The following is a 21,142-nucleotide window of genomic DNA, read 5'->3' as shown; positions in this document are numbered from 1 at the left end:
TTTTGGAAAAAGATTAACTTTCTAAAATGAGTTATATAATAGAACGAAGAGAGTAATATTTAGAGTTATATAATAGAACGAAGAGAGTAATATTTAGGGGCAAGAGTTTAGGGAGGGAGGATATAATATTTTGGGTAATCTTAACTACTTAGTACAAAGGGGGATTTTGGGTACTCTTTACAAGCCTGCTCAGATATGTCATAATAATATGTGTTCCAATCTACCATCATGTACTAAACAGAGAAAATGCATCTAACAATAAGGCTTTCTTCAATTACTAGATTCATGACATAGATCAACTACTGGACATTTACTACTGCAGAAAAAAATAAAATTACAACCAATAACTGTTATTTACAACTCGATTTCGTATGATTTGAACAACTCATACAATATAAGAAAAGTAAATCTACACAGCATCTATCTGCAACTGTACATAATTTAAAACAAATTTGCAGCTGCAACCACTAATATAAACAGTAACACACAACATTCTCTCCAAAGGGTGTCAAGAATTTACATATCTTTAAGCAGTTCTTCATACCATACTCCATGTACACTGCAAGATACTGTTGCCACCACAACCAAAATTTCGGCAGCCTTGAGTACCCTATCAGCGAGAAAAGATGCTCCCATTCTTTGCAGAATGGAAGTCACTAATTGCCTTCCTCTGTAACCATTCCCTCCAAGTACGCCTGCTCTAAAAGCTAGATAAACACAGTGAGAAACTCGCTTAAACACCGCATCCTCGCCTTGCAAGCTCTTTCCTAACATGCTTTCCATAATCTTTTCCTTCCCTTCGAGTTTTTCAGCATCAATCATATGGCTATGACCTTTTAATAACTCGAATATTGTAGTAACAATTTCTGATATGCCAATATCTTCGAGACTGTCCAACACTTCGGACAGTTTCTTGTGGCATTCAGATACTATATTTTCCATGTCCAAAGTGTTGCTCAGTAACTTCTCAGAGAAAAGCATTTGCCGGAGGATCAACATGCTGAGGAAAGAATATCAAAACAGGCACTGTTTCAGCACAAAATTACATGTCCAAATTTACATAATAATTTGAATATACGCACCAGGTAGAAATGACTATGGCTTTCTGGTATTGTGATTGGACAGCTCTTAATCTTGATAGATTCAGTTTAAGAGTTTCAGGCAGAGCTTCCAGACTCAACCCTTTTACTCCACTTGCAAGCTTCAACAACCCGAGCCTAACCAATTTATCAACCCTCTCTCCCTTGCATTCTAATTCATTTGAACCTGTCAAAGCTGTAAAAAAATATTCAACATATGCTGCCTGTTATGAAGATATGCAGTTATCTATTGGAGTTGCTAATCAAACCTGTAGCTGGAGATCCAAGTTCTGATACTGCTGAAATGGCACCTCCTGTTCGAAGAGTAGTTGGGAGCACTTGAGAAGTCTCGGTGCTATTTGGAAGAGCAGAAAGAGAATCCCTGTATTCATCCCACTCCTGCTCTGCATGTGGAAGCACAGATGAAAGCCAATGACTTGTTAATTTTAGAGAGGATTGAGCATCAGTTGGTGCACCATATCGGTTGGCGAAAGATTTCTTAAGATATTCCACACCAGCAGGACCCTTGATGAGCGGTTCTACGAATTTGACACGAGCTTTACTGATCTCTTTCTTAAGAGCCTGTCAAAAAACCACAGGCGTAAACCATAATAACATGGACAAAGGAAGGAAAAATAACATGAGATGGACAGAAATATCACAACCCAAGTTCAAGTGTAAAGCACACTAAGAAGAAAAGTTGTAATTATGTCTAACTGAAAAGTGAAACATTATAACCTGCAGGCATCTTGGTTTCGTTCAATAAAAATTAACATATCTTCATTCTGCACTGGCAAATAGAAATGTAGTATCTACCACATAGTCTACCCTTTGTTTGGCATAAATCAAAATAATAATACCAGTGTCCAACAGTAATCATCTCAAGCACATTACCATTCAAGCGCATAAAAAATCCTAGGCAGATTCTACCAAAATCTAAACACCAACTCAGGAAAAATAATATTTGGAAAACTTCAATCAACTTGAAACTCTAGAGAGCAAATAGTATACGTGTAAGAAAATACAAAGGAAAACTACTACTCTCTTTGCCAGGCTTTGGAAGTTAGAAAGATCATGAATTACAAATGCAAACTGAAGATCAACTTTTCATGTCTTGTAGCTAGAGTTCACATGTCAGGTTTCTGCAAAAAGTGTAATACCAGAAACACACCTGAATCTCTTCCAGCACAAAGCGCAGACCTTTAATCACTGAAAGGGAAAGAGAGGCATTTGATATATCTCCAGATTTGGATATCTCTCTCAGTTCTCTTAGTAATTTCGTGTGAGAACTTTTAATTTCCTCATCATTTACTGGGGCAGAAAGTTTCTGCAAAGTGCCTAATGCAAACTCTAGACTCTTCCCAAGACAATCCATATCCAGAGTTCCTGATTTCAACACCTTTAAGCAAAGAGAAGTTTGTTAAGAGATAATATTGAAATTCAGTGCATAATGTCATGTCTAGGATTTTTAAATACCTGTGAGAGATTATCAACATCTATAGTCATAATGATCTCCTGTCTCCAACTCTGAGGGGACATCTCGCATAGCTCATCCCTTACTTCCTTCATGAGTTTAAGAATCCAACTAAAATCAGGCTCGTCTTGCTTGATGGATTCCATAACACAATCCCAGAAAGCCTTTTCCATTGTCTCTCTCACTTTTTCCTGCCAGATAAAGAAATCAAGCAGGAACTTAAGAGGATTCTACTCAAATGTCCAAATTTATTTTGAACTTAGGGGCAACAAATCAAGCAATGATGCATTAATGCTCCAAAACCACTGCCTAACAAATTACTGAATGATGAAACAAGAGAAAATTCTAAAGACATAAGACGATTGGCACCTTTAATCCCTTTCCAAGCAAAACCCGAATTATTAAGAAGTTTTTATCTTGAAACAAAGGACTAATACTAGTTGATATACAAACCTTCACATCATAATGATCTTTATCCATAGCATTAAGACTATCAGCAAGCCCTTGATGATGTGTATGGATAATATCATTTACAAGCAACTCATTTTCACTGACTGACATTGGATCAGAGCTCAAACAGTTACTACTGGTACTTTTGGGTGGCGAGAAATCAATTCCTTTGCTTGAGGAGGAACTGTCTATCTCAGGTGAGGAGCCCATTGAACTACTTGACACTTGACAGCCTTCAGCCAAATAATTTGCCTCCACAGAGATGGGAACCGGAGGTCGCTCCAGTCTACCAGATCTAAAGGAAGGTGATATATGCAGGGTAGAAGCTTTAAATGGACTCCCAGGTTCCTTTCCCTCAACAAACTTTGTTCGCATTTCAGCAAGAGCATGTTCCATGCGCTCAACTCCGGCACTACCAGCAACATGCAACACCTGTTCCCTTAGAAGTTTCTGTTCATCCATAACCTGATAGGCCAAAATGATTGACAAACATATCAGCATACATAAAAATTTCTTGTAACAGCCAGGTTCATGACATGTAAGCCAAACAATGTACCTGCTTTTTAAAAGACTCCATGTATTGAGACACAACTCCATCATCTACAGAAGTCATCTTGCCAGGTTGCATAATTGAGAGCTCAAGCTGGAAAGCAGCTCTCACCAAATCCTCCTCTAGTAGTTTAGCATCCTTTGACTTCCATGCCACCAAGTTGTGCAGGTAAGAACACCATGCTTTGTCATAAGCTTCCAGCTGGGACCTAATACTCGTTTGTTTTGGAATCTCAGAGGCTATTTCCTCTAGAGAAGTCTGAACAGGGCCATCTATTATTCTTTTGACCAACAACTCAAATTGGCGAATGAAATTAACTGCAGATTCAGCCAGCACAATCTCACACTCACCCTGCCTGTTGAGAACTGCATCTGGGTGTCCCATTATCATATAAGCACTTAATACAACTCTAGTTGGATACCTTTTAAAATTTTCTGGTGTCCGAACTTCCTTTTCAACAGACTTGGCAGTTCTTACTTCTCCTTGGATAGTATTGCTAAAATTTTCTTTACAATGTGGGAATGCAAGATGCCTAAGGAGGTGATCAATGTCAGCTAGACTAGATTGTTTGTCCCTTGCTGCCAGTAAGAGTTTGAGGAGAGACTCTAGACGGTACATTAAAGCTTTTACAGTGTTGACAGTATTTTCTGACTTGATTAAGATAGCAAGCTGTTCAAAGGGCATTAATTTCACAGATTTTTCATTTATCCCCAAAGATGCATAAGCTTTTGCCAAAGAGAGAGTAGTTTTCCTCGACTTCATAAAGTGCCTCCAATGCCTGTCAAATTCTCACATGAAAATCACAATCAGCAAAAATTCTACAGAGATGTTCTCGAAAACTAGGTTTACTACTCACGCTAATATATGTTCTTGAATAGCACTCCATGTAAATTGAAACAAGTTCATAGACTGTTGATGTAATGCATAGCTATCAGAGTGGATTATCTATTAGAGATATTTATTACTTATCTACACAACAGTTAGACAGAATTAGAGTTTCACTCAAACGTGAACTGTACTATGTATTTATACTATTTTACACATCAATGATAATCACTGAGAATTACATTGTTACATGGTATCAGAGACTCTACTCTCCTTCCCCCTCTAAAATTCCGAAAATTCTGTCTTCCTCCCCCAAACCCTAAAGCTACCAAATCGCCGCCGTCGCCCACCCCCCCTTTTTCCGCCGCCATGACTAATACCTCAGCCACCTCTAATACAAACACCAACAACACTGCGAATTCCAACACGGAATCTCCCATAATCGAGAACAACACAAATCATCCCGCCCTCTCCGTCTCAAACATAACGACCTTCATCAAAATTACCCTGGACATTGAAAAAGGCCACTATCCAACCTGGGCAGCCCTATTCAAACTCCATGCCACTGCCTTCCAAGTCCTAGATCACATCATTCCACCTTCTGAAACCCCTGCTACATCCCTCAAAACTCGAAATCCTGCCATATGGTCCCGTATTGATGCCATAGTCCTTCAATGGATATACAGTACCATATCTCTTGATCTCCTTCATACCATTATTGAGGCTGATTCCACCGCAGCCACAGCCTGGACTAGTTTACAGGATATATTCTCAGATAACAAAAACTCTCGTGCCCTTTTCCTACAACAAGAATTCTCCAAAACTAAGCTTGACAATTTTTCCGATATTTCTTCCTATTGCCAACACTTAAAATCCTTGTCAGATCAACTATCCAATGTGGATTGCCCTGTTACTAATGATCAGATAGTTCTCCAACTAATATCTGGTCTCACTGATGCCTATGATACCATTGGAACACAGATTCGCCATGGGGATCCTCTTCCCCCATTCAATAAAGCCCGATCCATGCTCATCTTAGAGGAAACAGCCCGTGCCCGCAAGAACCTTCCCCCATCTGATACCGTGGCACTCACCGCCGCCTCTCCTGACTCCTCTGCACAACAGTCGCCGATTCCCCCTGGCCGCCCGCCGCATCAGCGCCACCAATCTCATTATCGCGGCGGGAGATACGGACGCAACTACCGCGGCCACGGTGGACGGTATCGCCCTGCTCACTCGGGCTATCGTCCTGCTGCCTACGCGCAATGGGTTCCTCAATACCCATGGGCGCCCCAACAGCAATGGTCCGCTCCACCCTGCCCCTTCCCAACGAACAATTGGCAGCCACAGTACTCTTCAGGCCAATCGAGCTCTCAATCTGGCATTCTTGGTCCTCGTCCACACACACAGCAGGCACATGTGAATATGGTCTCCCCATCCTATGTTCCGACAGACATTGCTGAAGCCATGCACACCATGTCAATCACACCACCTCCTGATCAATGGCATATGGACACCGGAGCAACATCTCATATGACAGCTCATAAAGGTACACTTACGTCTTATTTTAATTCGAGCTTCAATGGCAATATTATAGTCGGTAATGGTACTTGTGTTCCAATTTGTGGATCTGGCAATACGCAATTAGACACTAAACACTGTCCCTTAAAATTAAATGATGTCTTACATGCTCCACAACTCATAAAAAATCTTATTTCCGTCCGAAAGTTTACTAAAGATAACCATGTTTCTGTTGAATTTGATCCTTTGGGTTTTTCTGTGAAGGATATACAGACGGGAATTCCTATCATGAGATGTAACAGTAAAGGAGATCTCTACCCAGTCACATCTAGTCCTTCCGTGTCGTCCTCCTCTCCGTCTGCGTTTACTGCATTGTCTTCTGATGTCTGGCATAGCCGTTTAGGTCATCCAGGACCTCCTATACTGAGAGTCCTGCAGAATAAAAATTTTATTTCATGTAATAGGATTAAGGATATTTCTGTGTGTTCTTCTTGCATTAATGGCAAACAAGTAAAATTACCGTTTCAGTCCTCGTATATGTCGCATGTATGCCTTTTGATTTAATCCATAGTGATATCTGGACTTCTCCTACTCTAAGCTCTTGTGGTCATAGATATTATGTACTGTTTCTTGATAGCTATACCAACTTCTTATGGACGTTTCCGTTGGCTAATAAATCCCAAGTCTTTTCCGTCTTTCTCAAGTTCAGTTCATACGTTCAAACCCAATTTGAGAGAAAAATTAAAGTTTTCCAATGTGACAACGGAGGTGAATTTAACAATCAATCATTTCGTCAGTTTTGCAATTAACACGGAATGCAATTTCGTTTTTCTTGTCCTTACACATCGCCTCAAAACGGTAAATCCGAACGCACAATCCGAACTATTAACAATGTCATCCGCACTGTCATGAACCATGCATCTATTCCATATAAATTTTGGCACCATGCACTTGAACTCGCCACATACCTCCTAAACATTTACCCTCACAAAGTATTAGGATATAATTCTCCCACCAAAATGTTATATAGGAAAGATCCCACATACTCTCATCTCCGTGTGTTCGGTTGTCTTTGTTTCCCTCTCATTCCATCCACATCTCGTCACAAACTCGAAGCTCGGTCCTCTCCGTGTGTATTTCTCGGCTACCCGTCGAATCACCGAGGATACAAATGCTTCAATCCCTCCACAAATAAATTCATAATTTCCCGTCATGTCGTGTTTGATGAATCTGTCTACCCATTTTCCTCAATTTCTACACCTACCGCCTCTATCCCTGCACTTCCCATGGAGGACGCAGGCTTGTTCCTTCCTGCTTCTATTTCAACACCGCAGTCCCCCGTCGTAGCGTCATCTCCTGTCCGCGTCGTTCCTTCGTCCCTTCGCGTCTCGTCCGTGTCAGTATCGACCCCGCGGTCTTCCGCGCCCCCTGTTGCGTCGACCCCGCCTGCATCTCCTTCTCCCGTCGCGTCGTCCGTCGAGTCTATCCCGTCCTCCGTCTCGTCCTCCTTCGAATCGTCTGATGTCTCTCCCCCCTACTCTTCTTCATCGCAAAACACAGCTCCTGCCTTAACATCTATTCCGTCTACCTTTATTTCCCCACAAATGAATAACCAGCTCCGTAATCCCAACAATCACACTATGACCACCCGCGCCAAACATGGCATTCACAAGCCCCATCGTATGCTGAATTTATCTGTTTCTGCACCTACTCAAATTTCCCCTCTTCCTAAAACACCGGCTATTGCACTAAGTGATCCAAATTGGACACAAGCCATGACTGATGAATTTGAAGCTCTTATTGAAAATAAGACGTGGGTACTAGTACCCCGTCCAAAGAATGCTAATGTTATTCGTAGTTGGTGGATTTTCAGGCACAAAACTAAATCAAACGGATCATTCGAGAGGTATAAAGCACGATTGGTGGGTAACGGATCAGGACAGTTGGCAGGTGTCGATTGTGGTGAAACGTTCAGTCCCGTGGTCAAACCTGCAACCATCAGGGCTGTTCTTAGTATTGCTCTATCCAAAAGATGGAATATCCGTCAATTGGATGTCAAAAATGCTTTCCTCTATGGCAATCTCAATGAAACAGTATATATGCATCAGCCTTTGGGTTTTCGTGACCCCCGACATCCTGATTATGTTTGTCTGCTTCAGAAATCTCTGTATGGCTTAAAGCAAGCACCTAGGGCCTGGTACCAGCGTTTTGCTGCATTTGTCACCAAAGTGGGATTCACCAATAGCATATCTGATCACTCTTTATTCATCTTTCAGCAAGGCACGGACACCGCCTACATTCTCCTCTACGTTGATGATATTGTTCTTGTAAGCTCTTCTGACAAACTTCAGTCCTCAATTCTATCTCAGCTGAATTCTGAATTTGCAATGAAAGATCTGGGACCCCTTCACTACTTTTTGGGAATATCGGTTACACACTCACCAGGCTCCCTATTTCTGTCTCAAAAGAAGTATGCCTCAGAAATTATTGATAAAGCTGGGCTTGGTTCCTGCAATCCAGTTGCTACTCCGGTTGACACAAAACAAAAGCTCAGTATATCCTCTGGCTCAGCGTATCACAATCCTACTGAATACAGACAGTTAGCCGGCGCACTGCAATACCTTACTCTCACCCGGCCAGATATCTCCTATGCAGTTCAGCAGATCTGTCTATTCATGCACGACCCCAAAACATCTCACATGGCAGCCCTTAAACGCATTCTTCGGTATATACAAGGCACTCTTGATCTTGGTCTCACATTAATTGCTTCATCTCCATCGCAGTTGATCTCTTACACTGATGCGGATTGGGCTGGTTGTCCCGACACTCGTCGCTCAACCTCCGGCTACTGTGTTTTTCTTGGTGACAATCTTATTTCCTGGTCAGCCAAACGACAGCCCACGCTGTCCCGTTCCAGCGCAGAAGCCGAGTATCGCGGTGTGGCCAATGTTGTGTCTGAAACATGCTGGATTCGTAACCTTTTACTTGAGCTCGGGTACCCAATTCAAAAATCTACAGTTGTTTACTGTGATAACGTCAGCGCCATTTATCTCACCGGTAATCCAGTTCAACACCATCGAACCAAGCATGTAGAGATGGACATTCACTTTGTCCGGGAACGGGTTGCCAAAGGCGAAGTCCGTGTGCTCCATGTCGACATTTTCACAAAAGGCCTGCCCTCACCTCTGTTCGAGGACTTCATAAATAGTCTCAATGTTCGGCCTCCGAACCATGCGACTACGGGGGTGTATTAGAGATATTTATTAAGTATTTAGTGTTATAGCATTTACTGTACTTGTCTACACAACAGTTAGACAGAATTAGAGTTTCACTGAAACGTGAACTGTACTATGTATTTATACTATTTGAAAATATGAAACAAGGAAGAAAGCTGCATAACCCTGCCTTAAGATATGCATTATCTTCCCTGTGCCCCATGTGTCATTGGATATATTTGTACCAGACTCATCCTTGTAAAGCACCGAAGAACTTTCTCCAATTCAATTCCAAGAATGTTAGTCAGCCTTCTTCATTATCTCGGGCTCGGAATAGTTGCCATCCAAGATAGACAGAAACTAAAGTAACAAGATGGAAATGGACAAGTATTCTCAAGTATTCAAAGCTTTAGATTGTATAATTCTTTGAACAACCCTTGCACTCACCACAGACTAAGATCAATTGACTTGCGGCTACAAAAATAAAACTTAACCCTATTTATAAGCCTTACACCTGAAAAAAATGGTTCGTTTAATCTGTTGGTGGAGAATGGTCTTCCACAAAATTCCCGCCTCCTTATTACCTTGTTATTGATCACATCCTTACCATTCACTAGCATACGTTTTGATAATTATATATTCATGCAACCCTAAATATCCCAGAATTCTCTAGATAGATTTGCAGACAGGTCTACATGTTTACATATATTACTTGGCTGCCTTTCATAGACTTAAACCACAAAAATTAAAGCATAGTGAGGAAGTTCTATGGCATATGCCCCATGTCCAGAAAATAATAATTGCATCATATTTACCTCGCTATCTTTCTTGAAGAATACTCCTGCTTATCCACCATTTTTGAGTTAGCAGGCAGATGACTTTTCAAGCTTTTTCTATGCCTCAAATACTCTTCTCTTTTTCTCTTAGCCTAGTCATTATCAAATTAAAATCTCATATGAAGAAGAAAATGTACACATTTGAACAAGAAAAACAATTTTAGCATAAGAGATGAAACTTCAACAACTGACATACCATTTTGAGTTGATACTCTATTTGATCCTTTTTGTGTTTCCTAGTCTCTTGTTGACTATAGACAGACCTAGCTATTTTCTGTACCTGCAGTGCTGTTGTATGGGCCCTTGTCTTCTTTTCTCCTAGCAGCCCCAGCCGATTTCTCTCAGCAGCTGCATGTTTTTGGTAAATTGCGTCATGGACACTCTCTCTATAGTTGTCTTTCTTAGACATTTTCAGTGTCAATGACCTAATTGCTTGCTCTCTCTTTGCTGCTTTCCTCTGCTTATAAGCTTTAAGAATAAGCATGCGCTTTGCTTCTGCTTGCTGAACCCGTGATTCAACTTTAGTACTGAGCACTTTGCGTTCCTCTTCAAACCGTCTCTCTGCTCCACTTTTAGTTGCTTTCCGCAACTCATCCAGCTTTGCCAGGCGCATCTGAGCACTAGCAAGAATGCTTAACCTGCTCATTTTATTACCATGGTAAAAAAAAAGGTTCACATTGCAGGGTCAGACAGTTCTTTTATACTCTTCATTGTCAGACAAGGTCCAGCCATAAGCTGTTCCACATCTCATATAAGAAAATCTGTGCTGTCATGGATTCATCAAATGGAGTGGTTATTGTATTCACAATTCATATTCATCAAGTACAAGAGCATATGTAAGTATATTTTTGTGTAGAAAATGATTTCTGAATATGGAGAAAGTTAAATAAGCTCCAAGACAATAACTATTATATTTGACGTCAACCATTGGAGCATCACATCAACAAGATGTTGCTTTCTATGCTTTCTCAAGAACCTTCTGTAAAAATTCCTTGTGCTATGAAGGGTGCAAAAATCGAAAGCAAAACTTAGAGGGTGCCAGCACAAGATAAGTTATAGTTCTCTGAAAAATAACTATAAGGAGGCAAAGCACGGAAAGAATTCATCATATCAGTCCCAAACTTGAACCAGGAAGGATGTTAAGAGTTCTAGAACATAAGTGTTACATAGACGACAGTAAAGAAGCTGCAGATCCATAATTGCCAACTCAAAAATCAAGCATTTGGCTTAACTATTAAATCTGCTGGAACAATGCAGGCACAATAACTTGGTGCAGAGTTACTATGGAAGAACAGCTTGTAGCAGATTATAGCAGCTAGAAAACATTGGTTGAAGGAAGCACATTGGCGGGAAACTAGTTATAGGTATTAACAGAATTAGGAAGTTTGTTAAGCTGAGCTGGCAGTGAAACTAACAATTGCAAATGTAATAGCAAAGTTGTAATTCTTTTCTTAACTTCAATAAACAGAATTCAATTTCATTTTCTTATGATGGTTTCAGAGCTTATGGTTTAAAGAATCTCTGTTTTAGCTTTTATCTTCACAACTATCATACATTTCTAAAGAAATTTCTCATTTACAAATGACGAAGAGAAGAAGCTATGTTGAAGTTCTGCAAGTAGAAGATGAAGTTCATGTTTCATATGCATCTGGTGATAAGCATCAAGATTCTCGCAATTGCAAGAATACTTCGAATCAGAATCATGATGGTGCAAGAGGCAAAAACTGCGATGGCAGCCATAGAAACAGAAGTAACAATGAAGATCTTACTTCTGATTCATCGCATCACAATCAATCTGGTAATTCAAATAATCCGGTTTAATATTCGTTCATAATCCTGTTAATGGCAACAATTATTTCTCTTGGAAGCTAGAAAGCATCGACACGGGTACTCGCACGGGTACAATTGCAGGTGTGGGTGCGGCAAAAGGCATTTAAAAAAAATATGAGACATGGGTACCGCCGCAGTGACGCATCAAATTTATATTAGATTTAGATTTAGATATAGATCATAAATAACATTCATAACTCATTATCAATCATAAATAACGTCCATAATAAGTCATTAATTCATCAAAACGAAACATTTAATACTTCAAACTATTTAAACTACCAAAAAATGGGTGATTTCTATATTCTTTTCTTTAGATTTTAATTTCTTTTTTTATTAGGGTTTTAATTTATTTTCTTATATATCAATCCTTTTGCAAAATTAATTAAAAAAAATCTTATATTCTACTTAATTAATTCAAAAGCCGTGTCCCCAAAGTGCCCCCATATTAAAAAAAGAAAGAAAGAAAGATGAGACACTTATTTTGGAGTGTCGGAGTTTCCAGAGCTTCCGGCATTCATATGTTAAATTAAACCTCCTAGAAGTGTTGGTGTTTCGTAGCTTGGAAGCGTCCCATGCTAATTGCTTTAAATGCTAAATGAAAAGCAAATTTTGTGCTAAAAGAAACTGCACCTGAAGGTATTGAGTTTGTTGAGTATGGAAAATGGAAAGAAACAGATAGCTTGGTGTTTCCTTGAGTGATGTTTTCATTATCAAATGATTTGGCCAAGGTTTTTTTGTTTGCACCAACCTCAAGGGATCTGTGGAATGAAATTGAATCGAGGTATGGGGAAAGCAATGGACAAGTAATATTTCCTTTGCGTAGGCTTGACTATAGTTGCTTTATTTAACAAGATTAAGAGGTTGTGGGATGAATTGGCAGTGCTAATGCCAAAAATTAGTGGTAGGTGTGGCGAAACTAGGCAAGTTACAGAAGATCTGTGGTGAAGAACAACTTATGTTGTTTCTTTCTGGTTTGAATCCAGATTTTGATTCACAATATCCTATAAAATATAATATTTTTATTCATATTTAACCTTATAATATAGTAAAATCTTTTATTTTTAACGAAAATAGTAAAATATTAACATTATTATAAAAAGTATACTAATAAATTTTTTTTGTTTAATATCAATAATAATTTTTAGAGATATCAAATTTATATATTAAAAATATAATCCAATTCAATGCACATAACAATATATACTTCTTAAATTAAATAGTTATTATTACTATTGTTACTTTACATATAAATATAATAAAATAGTAAGAGTATATATTTTATAATTCAACTTAAAACAGTTTTTGCATAATAATTTTTGTATATACAACTTAATGTTAGAAAAATAAAATAATTTTTGTATAATAATTATCAAAACATAAAATAGAAAAAAATATATTAAATGATATTTCAAATATTTAAATTGTCAATATGATTATATATTCATTAATTGTTGATAAATATCATAATTTGTATACTAGTTTAATGGTTGAAGAGCATGTTTGAGAGTAAGAGGTCTCTAGTTTGAATCCCCTATTTTTTAATTAAATAGTAATGCTAATCCTTTTGCTATTATTTCGGCTATCAAACTAGAAGTCTGATTTTCGACTTCTTGTGCTTTTTTTTTCTAATTAAAAAACAAACACGACCCAACTTCTCATACATACATACATACTATTATATGTATAGAATTTTTATTTTATTTTATCTTTTATTAATGATTTTTTTTTTTTTTTTTGCTTTGACAAACAAATCATTTTGAACACTCCTCATTGATGTGTTGTCTTGATGGATCCACTCCCTAATGTTAATAAAGCATACTGCATGCTTCTAAGGATTAGAAGGCAGAGAGATACAATCTACCTTTGTTAATAGTGTTACAACAAATGTAAAGGATTTTGCAGGGACTAGTGATGTCAAGAAGAAATTTGGTAAGTCTAAATCCGAAGGAGATAAACATTGCGGTCATTGTAATAAAGATGGCCATGATAAGGATACTTGCTTCAGGCTTACGGAGTATCCTGGCTGGTTCAAGGGCACTAGGCATGGATCTAACTCTAGTGGATCTAGTTCTCATGGAAAAGCAACATCAACTGCTCATGCATATATCACCAAGGATGTGCACACTCCTTTGGATCATTCTGACTTAGAATTTGAGGATGAGAGGGAGAAAATGATGCAAATGATGGTTCAAAAAGAAGTGCAGAAATACCTCAAGGGCAAAAATGTGCAAGATTAGGCTTGTAAAACTTCTTCCTTTCAACCTGATTTTTGTTGGATAATTGACACAGGTTCTAGGAAATTTTTTCTAACAAATGGTACTTATTAGAAAGTGACGTGTTGGTAAGGTTCGTTTCAATGAAAGATTGAGTTTAAAAGGAGTGATGTTTATGCCTACATTGACATACAATTTGTTGTCAGTCAGCAAGCTTCTTACAGATTCTTCAGTGAAGATTTGGTTCCGTGCTAAATATTGTTTGTTGCAGGACCTAGTTTCTAAGTAATTAATAGCTGGCAGAAGGACTTTATAGATTGTCAGCCGACTCTTTCAAAGAAGTTATCAAAAAATTAAGTTTAGATCATACTTTTACTTCTACGCCTGTTGCTTTTTATGTAAACACAACTAAGCTTTTAGATGTGGAGTTGTGACATAAGAGGATGGGACACATGTTCAAAGTAAAGCTCAAACATGTATTTCCTTTGTGTGATTCTGCGATTATAGCAGAGCTGACTCTTTCAATTTGTCATTTCACAAAACAATCTAGAAACCTTTCTGTACTAGTTCAATTTCATCAATGGAAAAGTTTGAATGAATTCATATAGATTGATGGGGTCCTTATAAAAGGAAATCCTTAGCAGGAGACAGGTTCATACTGACATTAGTTGATGATTTCACAAGAAGAACTTGAACTATTCTATTAGGTCCAATCCAAAGATTAAGTACTAATGTCGTTAGACTAGTTCATCAAATTAATATTTACTCAGTTTGGTGTCATGATTTAAAAGACCTCAAAGATGAGGCTTGATAATGGCACAAAATTCACAGCATAAGAAATGCAGAAAGTCTTTCACATTCATGGCATATTACACCAGAAAACTTATATGTATACTCCCCAACAAAATGGGGTCGTAGAGAAGAGACACAAAAGTTTAGTTACTATTGCCAAGGCTTGTTACATCAAGCCATTTTACCTTTTTTCTTTTGGGGAGAAGCTTTCATATTACTACTTTGTTGAATATGTCTCCCACTAAGGTATTAAATTGGAATGTCCTTATGAATTGCTTTATGACAAATTGCCAGATTATAGTCAACTGAAAGTGTTTGGTTGTGCATGTGTCTTTACTAACAATGTGCCACACAAGGATAAATTTGTTGCCGAGGCAATAGCTCGTGTTTATTTAGGAGGTTCAATGGGGCAAAAAGGCTATAAGGTGTATGATATTGCATCTAAACAACTATATGTCACTCGAGATATTATTTTTAAGGAACATGTTTTTCCTTATCAACAGCAATCACTTGCCTTTACTGAATCAGTAAATGATATAACTTTACTTCCTCTACCTATCATGCCTATGCCTTCTAACTCAACTCCAGTTGATTTCCTATTCCTGTCATGCTTCAACAACAACAACAACAACAACAACAAAGCCTTAGTCCCGAAATGATTCGGGGTCGGCTAACATGAACCATCATATAAAACCGTGAAAATCAAGTCGTGTCAGCGACACAGATTCGCTCCCTCCACTCCGTCCTATCCACTACCATATTTTCCTCAATTCCCAATAAACTCATATCACTCTCGATCACCCTCCTCCAAGTTTGCTTAGGTCTTCCCCTACCCCTCACCACTACATCCCTTTGCCACTCTTCGGTTCTCCTAACCGGCGCATCAAGCGCTCTACGTCTCACATGGCCAAACCACCTTAGTCGGTTTTCTCTCATTTTATTCTCAATAGATGTGACCCCTACTTTTGTCCTAATTATTTCATTACGCACCCGGTCCTTTCTCGTGTGACCACACATCCATCTCAACATACGCATCTCCGCCACCGACATCTTATGGATGTGGCAGTGTTTCACTGCCCAACACTCCGTACCATATAACAATGCTGGTCTAATTGCCGTCCGGTAGAATTTTCCCTTCAATCTATTAGGCATGCCGGGATCACAAAGGAAACCCGTAGCACTCTTCCACTTCGACCAACCAGCTTTAATCCTATGAGCAACATCTCCATCTACTTCTCCATCCGTTTGGATAATAGATCCTAAATACCGGAAGCAATCCGAGGCCTGAACAACTCTCCCATCTAGGGTGATTGTCCCTGCCTCCCTACTCCTACGGCCGCTAAACTTACACTCCAAATATTCTGTCTTACTTCGACTCAACTTAAAGCCTCTAGATTCTAGAGTTTGCCTCCATAGTTCCAACTTCATCTCCACTCCTTCTTTCGTCTCATCAACCAACACAATATCATCTGCAAACAGCATGCACCATGGTATACCATCTTGAAGTGAACTTGTTAGTTCATCCATAACGATGGCAAAAAGAAATGGGCTTAGTGCGGAACCTTGATGCACTCCAATCGTAATAGAAAACTCTTCAGTCTTCCCAACACTAGTACGTACACTCGTGCATACTCCCTCATAGATGTCCTTTATGATGTCAATATATTTCCGCGAAATGCCTTTCCTTATCAAGGCCCACCAAAGTACTTCCCTTGGTACCTTATCATATGCTTTCTCCAAGTCAATGAAAACCATATGCAAGTCTTTCTTCTTATTTCGATAGTGCTCCATTAATTGTCTCATTAGATGGATGGCTTCCATAGTTGATCTTCCCGGCATAAAGCCAAACTGGTTTTCCGAGATCTTCACCGTCCTCCTTAGCCTTTGTTCAATCACTCGCTCCCAAAGTTTCATAGTGTGACTCATTAATTTGATTCCCCGATAGTTGGCACAATCTTGGACATCGCCTTTGTTCTTATACAAAGGGATTAAGGTACTTTTCCTGTCATGCTTCAACAATCTGACTCAAATCCAGTTACCTCACATCATACCGCTAACAATTGGACCTATCCTCAAACTAGCCCTTCCAATATACACTCTACTAAAAATTCTTTTCCACCCATTTTATCACCTTTAGACTTATCGGTTTCATCTTTACCTATATCTCCTAATGATCAACAGCTTCCTAGTCAGGTTCCACCTACATTCTCAGTTGTGGCTTGCTCCTACTAGGTGTTCTACAAGGTGTAGCAAGCTACCAGCTTGGATGGAAGACTTTATTGTCAATGTAGCAAATTTGGCTTGACTCGCATTACTTGAGTTCTTTAGCTGATATACAGAAAATGAAGGAACCAACTACTTGCACACAGCAGAATCCAAATTGGATTGAGGCCATGAAACAAGAATTAACAGCTCTTGAGCTTAATGACACTTGGCAGCATAGTTATTAAAGGCACATAATGCACTTAGGCACTAGGAGTCCTGGAGCCTTGGCTCATGGTGCACGGCGATGGCGCGTGCCTGAGCGACACAAGGCGCGCTTACAAAAATTAAAATTACAGAACTATAAAACTAAAATAAAAATGCAATGAAAACCATGACAATATTCTTAATTATAAATAAATTCTAACATGCAATAAACGCCAGATTATAAAGCTAATGTTCAATTGTGCAACTAAATAATAAAACTTACCTTGACTAATAGTTATTCCTCATCAAAACTCTCCAAATTCATCACTCATCATTCATCATCACTATCACATCCTCATCTAAAGCATCATCAAATTCATCACTCATCATTCATCATCACTATCACAAGACATTTACTCAAAAGCTTTTGAGCATTGGTTTCATCAAGTCTATGCATGATTATTGTTTATTCACTCAAAGGGTTGGAGAAGATTTCTTGTGCTTAATTGTCTATGTAGTTGATGTTTTGATCACTGGAACTTCAGTGATTCCCATTGACAAGGTTAAGTACGAATTGAATGATGCGTTTACAATTAAAGATCTAGGAATGGCTAAGTATTTCTTGGGAGTGGAATTAGCTCGATCAAAGGCAGGCATATTCATCTCACAAAAGAAGTACATTACAGATCTTATAATAGATGTTGGTTTGGAGGAAGCAACATCAATAGTTATTAAAGGCGCACCTCAGGTGCGCCTGAGGCGCGCCTCGGCTAAGGCTCCAGCCTTAGCGCCTTGGTCAGTAAGGAGCGCCCCTTGGCTACCTTAGGGTAATTTAGGGTATTTTAGGGCTGAGGGTATTTTAGGGTTTTGAGGGTGTTTTAGGGTTAGGGTATTTTAGGGTTTTTTAAGTTCAAAAAATAAAAGAAAAACAGAGACAGACAAAGATCGAAAGTGTTTACTAAACATATCGCAGCAGACATTATGCCTTAGTAGTTAACTAGAACTTAACTCATGCATTTTATGGTTTTATTGTTGGTATTTGACTATTTGCGACTAGTATTATGAATTTCTGAATATTTTTTTGGTGCGCCTCGAGTCGCTCGGGCGCGCGCCTTAAGTTGCGCCTTGCGCCAAGGCTCCAGGACCCCTCTTGCGCCTTAGTGCGCCTTGCGCCTTTAATAACTATAACATCTACTTCTAGTCCTTTTCCATTGTCTGTAAGGAGGCAGAAAGTTATAGAAGATTGATTGGTAAGTTGCTTTAATTGGGATTTACTAGACCAGATTTGTGTTATGCCACTCAAGAGTTGAGTCAATTCATACAATTACATACATACACAATTATTCGTACACAACTATTCATACGTTGAGATATCTCAAAGATACCAAGGATAGGGGTTTGTTTTACTCATCAAACAGCACTTTCAACTTGACTTTATATTATGAATCAGACTGTCCTAGGTGCAAAGAGTCCAGGAAGTCAGTTACAGGGTATTGTGTGCTCTTAGGGGATGCTTTAGTTTCCTGGAAATCCAAAAAGCAAGGGACTATAAGCAAATCATCTGTGGAGGCTGAGTATAGAGCTATGGGAACAACTTCTTGTGAGCTAAAGTGGCTTACATATGTGCTAAATGAATTCAATTTCATTCCCCTTCTGCCTATTCCTATGTTCAATGACAATCAGACAGCAATACACATTGCTGCCAATCTTGTCTTTCACGAAAAGATTAAGCATTTGGACATAGACTGTCACATTGTTTGAGATCATTTAGCTACAGGATTCATATCACGAACAGGCCAGGAGAATGACGTTATCTGGAGGATTAATGAAGAAGATCGATCAGGGAGCGGATCCCCAGTATTTCTATCAACCATTAGAAAAATATCTCACCAATTAGCAGATTTAGTCACCAAGTCTCTTACTGCTAACCAGATTAATTATACCTTATCCAAGATGAATGATTTCTATTCCTACACATTCATCACCTTCATCTTCAGGAGGGAGTGTTGGAACAATGTAGGCATAATAACTTGGTGCAGAGTTACTATGGAAGAACAGCTTTTAGTATATTGTACTAGCAAATATTGGTTGAAGGAAGCATATTGGCGGAAAAGTAGTTATAGATATTAACCGAATTAGGAAGTTTGTTAAGCTGAGCTGGCAGTGAAACTAGCAACTATAAAGGTAATAGCAAAGTTGTAATTCTTTTCTTAACTTCAATAAACAGAATTTCAGTTTCATTTGCTTATGAGAATCTTCTCCATAATCCAGGGCACAATTTTCCTTTCTGTATCCGAGCAATGTAAAAGAGAGATAAAATTCAAAATGCAGTAAGAAAAAAAAGATTACCGTTTCTGTTCAGCAGCTTCGAGCCTTGCTTCAAGCTGCTGACGGCGATCCACCACCTGGGAGCTAGTTTCTGGATCGCTTCTGGACTTGGGCTTTGCTTTGCTTGCCAAAAGTTCATAAAATTGCTGCACAACCAAATCACAGGAGCAGTTTCAGCAAAACTAAAAAATGCAAGGCCACCAATGAAGAAAATGAAACCGATGGAATCAAACAATATCAAGTATGATATGATCGAAAAATAAAAATTGGAATTCAAGAATATACCTGTCGACGGAGATCGGCTTCTCTGAGCTTAGCTTGTATACCTTCAGCAGAGAGAGGAGTTTTAGGCTCCGCAAGCAAACGTCGCCTCAATCTTCGGGGAGGAGTCTTGAGCGAATTCAAAGACGACGTTGTTTCGTCGTCGTTTATCGGAAAATTCAGCACAACTCCTCTTGACGTGCTCTTGGGATCAGTCATTTGTACTACGCTGGCCATTTTACTTATTCAAAACGGATAAAATTAACAGATCTATATTGGGGAAGAAGAGATTGAAGAAAGAAAATTGAAGAAATGAATCGCAGCAATAAAAGTGTACGTTTGAATTATAATGGTGCGTAACTGGTAAAGCAACCAACTAACTTGAACCTTCTGTTTCTGTACTCAGAGGGCTTTGTCCCAACTTTTTTTCTAGAATCTTCTAAACTTTTTCTTTTCGCCTTAACTTGTCCAAATTGGTCATTTTACCCTCTCAACTCATCGAATGTCCTATTTAGCTTCTTAACTCTATAAAAGTGGTATTTCTCACCCTCTCAACTTGTCCATTTATCCCCAAACTCATAGAATGTTCTATTTACCCCCTTAACTCCATAAAAGTGGTATTTTTCACCCCTTACAATCCGTTATCGAAACCTAAATTGATAACTTTTTTAAACGTCAAACTTATATTTATGCTATTTTGTAAGTGGAACCTAAATTGAAACTTTCCCAAAAATCATAGACCTATTTTAGTACATTATCCCTACATATAATGTATTTAACTTGTTTATATTAATGTTCTTGTTATTTGTATTTTTTATTCGTTCTTTCTCTTTTCAATTTTTTTTACTACTATAAAGCGATAAGAAATACAATTTTTATGGAGTTAAGAGGGTAAATAGAATCATAAGTGGTGAGAAATACCCATTTTTATGGAGTTAAGAGGATAAATAGGATATTCGATGAGTTGAGAAGGGGTAAAATGACAAATTTGGACAAGTTAAGGGGGTGAGAAATACCATTTTTATGGAGTTAAGGGGTAAATAGGACATTCGATGAGTTGGAGGGGTAAAATGATCAAATTGGACAAGTTAAAAGGGCTGGAGAAAACATTAAGTCTTTTCTTTTTACTTCCATGAAAAGAATGTTCTTTCTCTTCTTCGCATTTTATTTGGGGAAAAGTACAAAAATAAACCTTGTGGTTTGGCCTATTTTCGAACTGCACCCATGTGGTTTAAAAGTTTGCAAAGTGGTACCATGTACTTCATTCCGTTAGCAAACACATACAAAATTGACTAACGGTGTTAAAAGTCAAAGGGAAAAGAGTTAATTTGGTCCTTATATTTATTTATTTTATTA

At 38.6% G+C, this 21,142-nt stretch overlaps 1 protein-coding gene across 2 annotated transcripts; it reads right to left on the bottom strand.

Annotated features, from left to right (window-relative positions):
* Positions 1-291: 291 nt before the first annotated feature.
* On the bottom strand, positions 292-20,169 carry LOC136235510 (uncharacterized). 2 transcript variants are annotated; one of them, XM_066025222.1, is made up of 11 exons: positions 19,811-20,169; positions 19,547-19,671; positions 10,147-10,588; positions 9,930-10,042; positions 3,560-4,331; positions 3,007-3,468; positions 2,556-2,744; positions 2,251-2,478; positions 1,349-1,661; positions 1,083-1,266; positions 292-1,000 (listed from the first exon to the last, which is right to left on the bottom strand). In XM_066025222.1, exons 1-11 carry the CDS (start codon positions 20,021-20,023, stop codon positions 517-519), a joined length of 3,525 nt encoding a protein of 1,174 aa, XP_065881294.1. In that variant the 5' UTR covers positions 20,024-20,169; the 3' UTR covers positions 292-516. The 2 variants fall into 2 exon arrangements, with proteins under 2 accessions (XP_065881294.1, XP_065881293.1); XM_066025221.1 differs by having other exon boundaries at positions 1,083-1,275; positions 19,811-20,168.
* Between the last annotated feature and the right edge of the window lie 973 nt (positions 20,170-21,142).

This window comes from Euphorbia lathyris, chromosome 7 (genome assembly GCF_963576675.1).
Source record: "Euphorbia lathyris chromosome 7, ddEupLath1.1, whole genome shotgun sequence".
In the NCBI taxonomy this organism is placed as follows: domain Eukaryota; kingdom Viridiplantae; phylum Streptophyta; class Magnoliopsida; order Malpighiales; family Euphorbiaceae; genus Euphorbia; species Euphorbia lathyris.
The sequence above is the reverse complement of the archived record's forward strand: the minus strand, read 5'-3'. Positions and strand labels throughout refer to the sequence as shown.

Coding starts and splice junctions, on each gene's coding strand:
- LOC136235510 (XM_066025221.1), bottom strand. CDS start 20,023: ATGGCCAGCGTAGTACAAATGACTGATCCCAAGAGCACGTCAAGAGGA. Junction 2,745..3,006: donor AAGATCATTATGATGTGAAG/GTTTGTATATCA, acceptor TTTATCTGGCAG/GAAAAAGTGAGAGAGACAAT. Junction 1,276..1,348: donor ACTTGGATCTCCAGCTACAG/GTTTGATTAGCA, acceptor ATTTTTTTACAG/CTTTGACAGGTTCAAATGAA.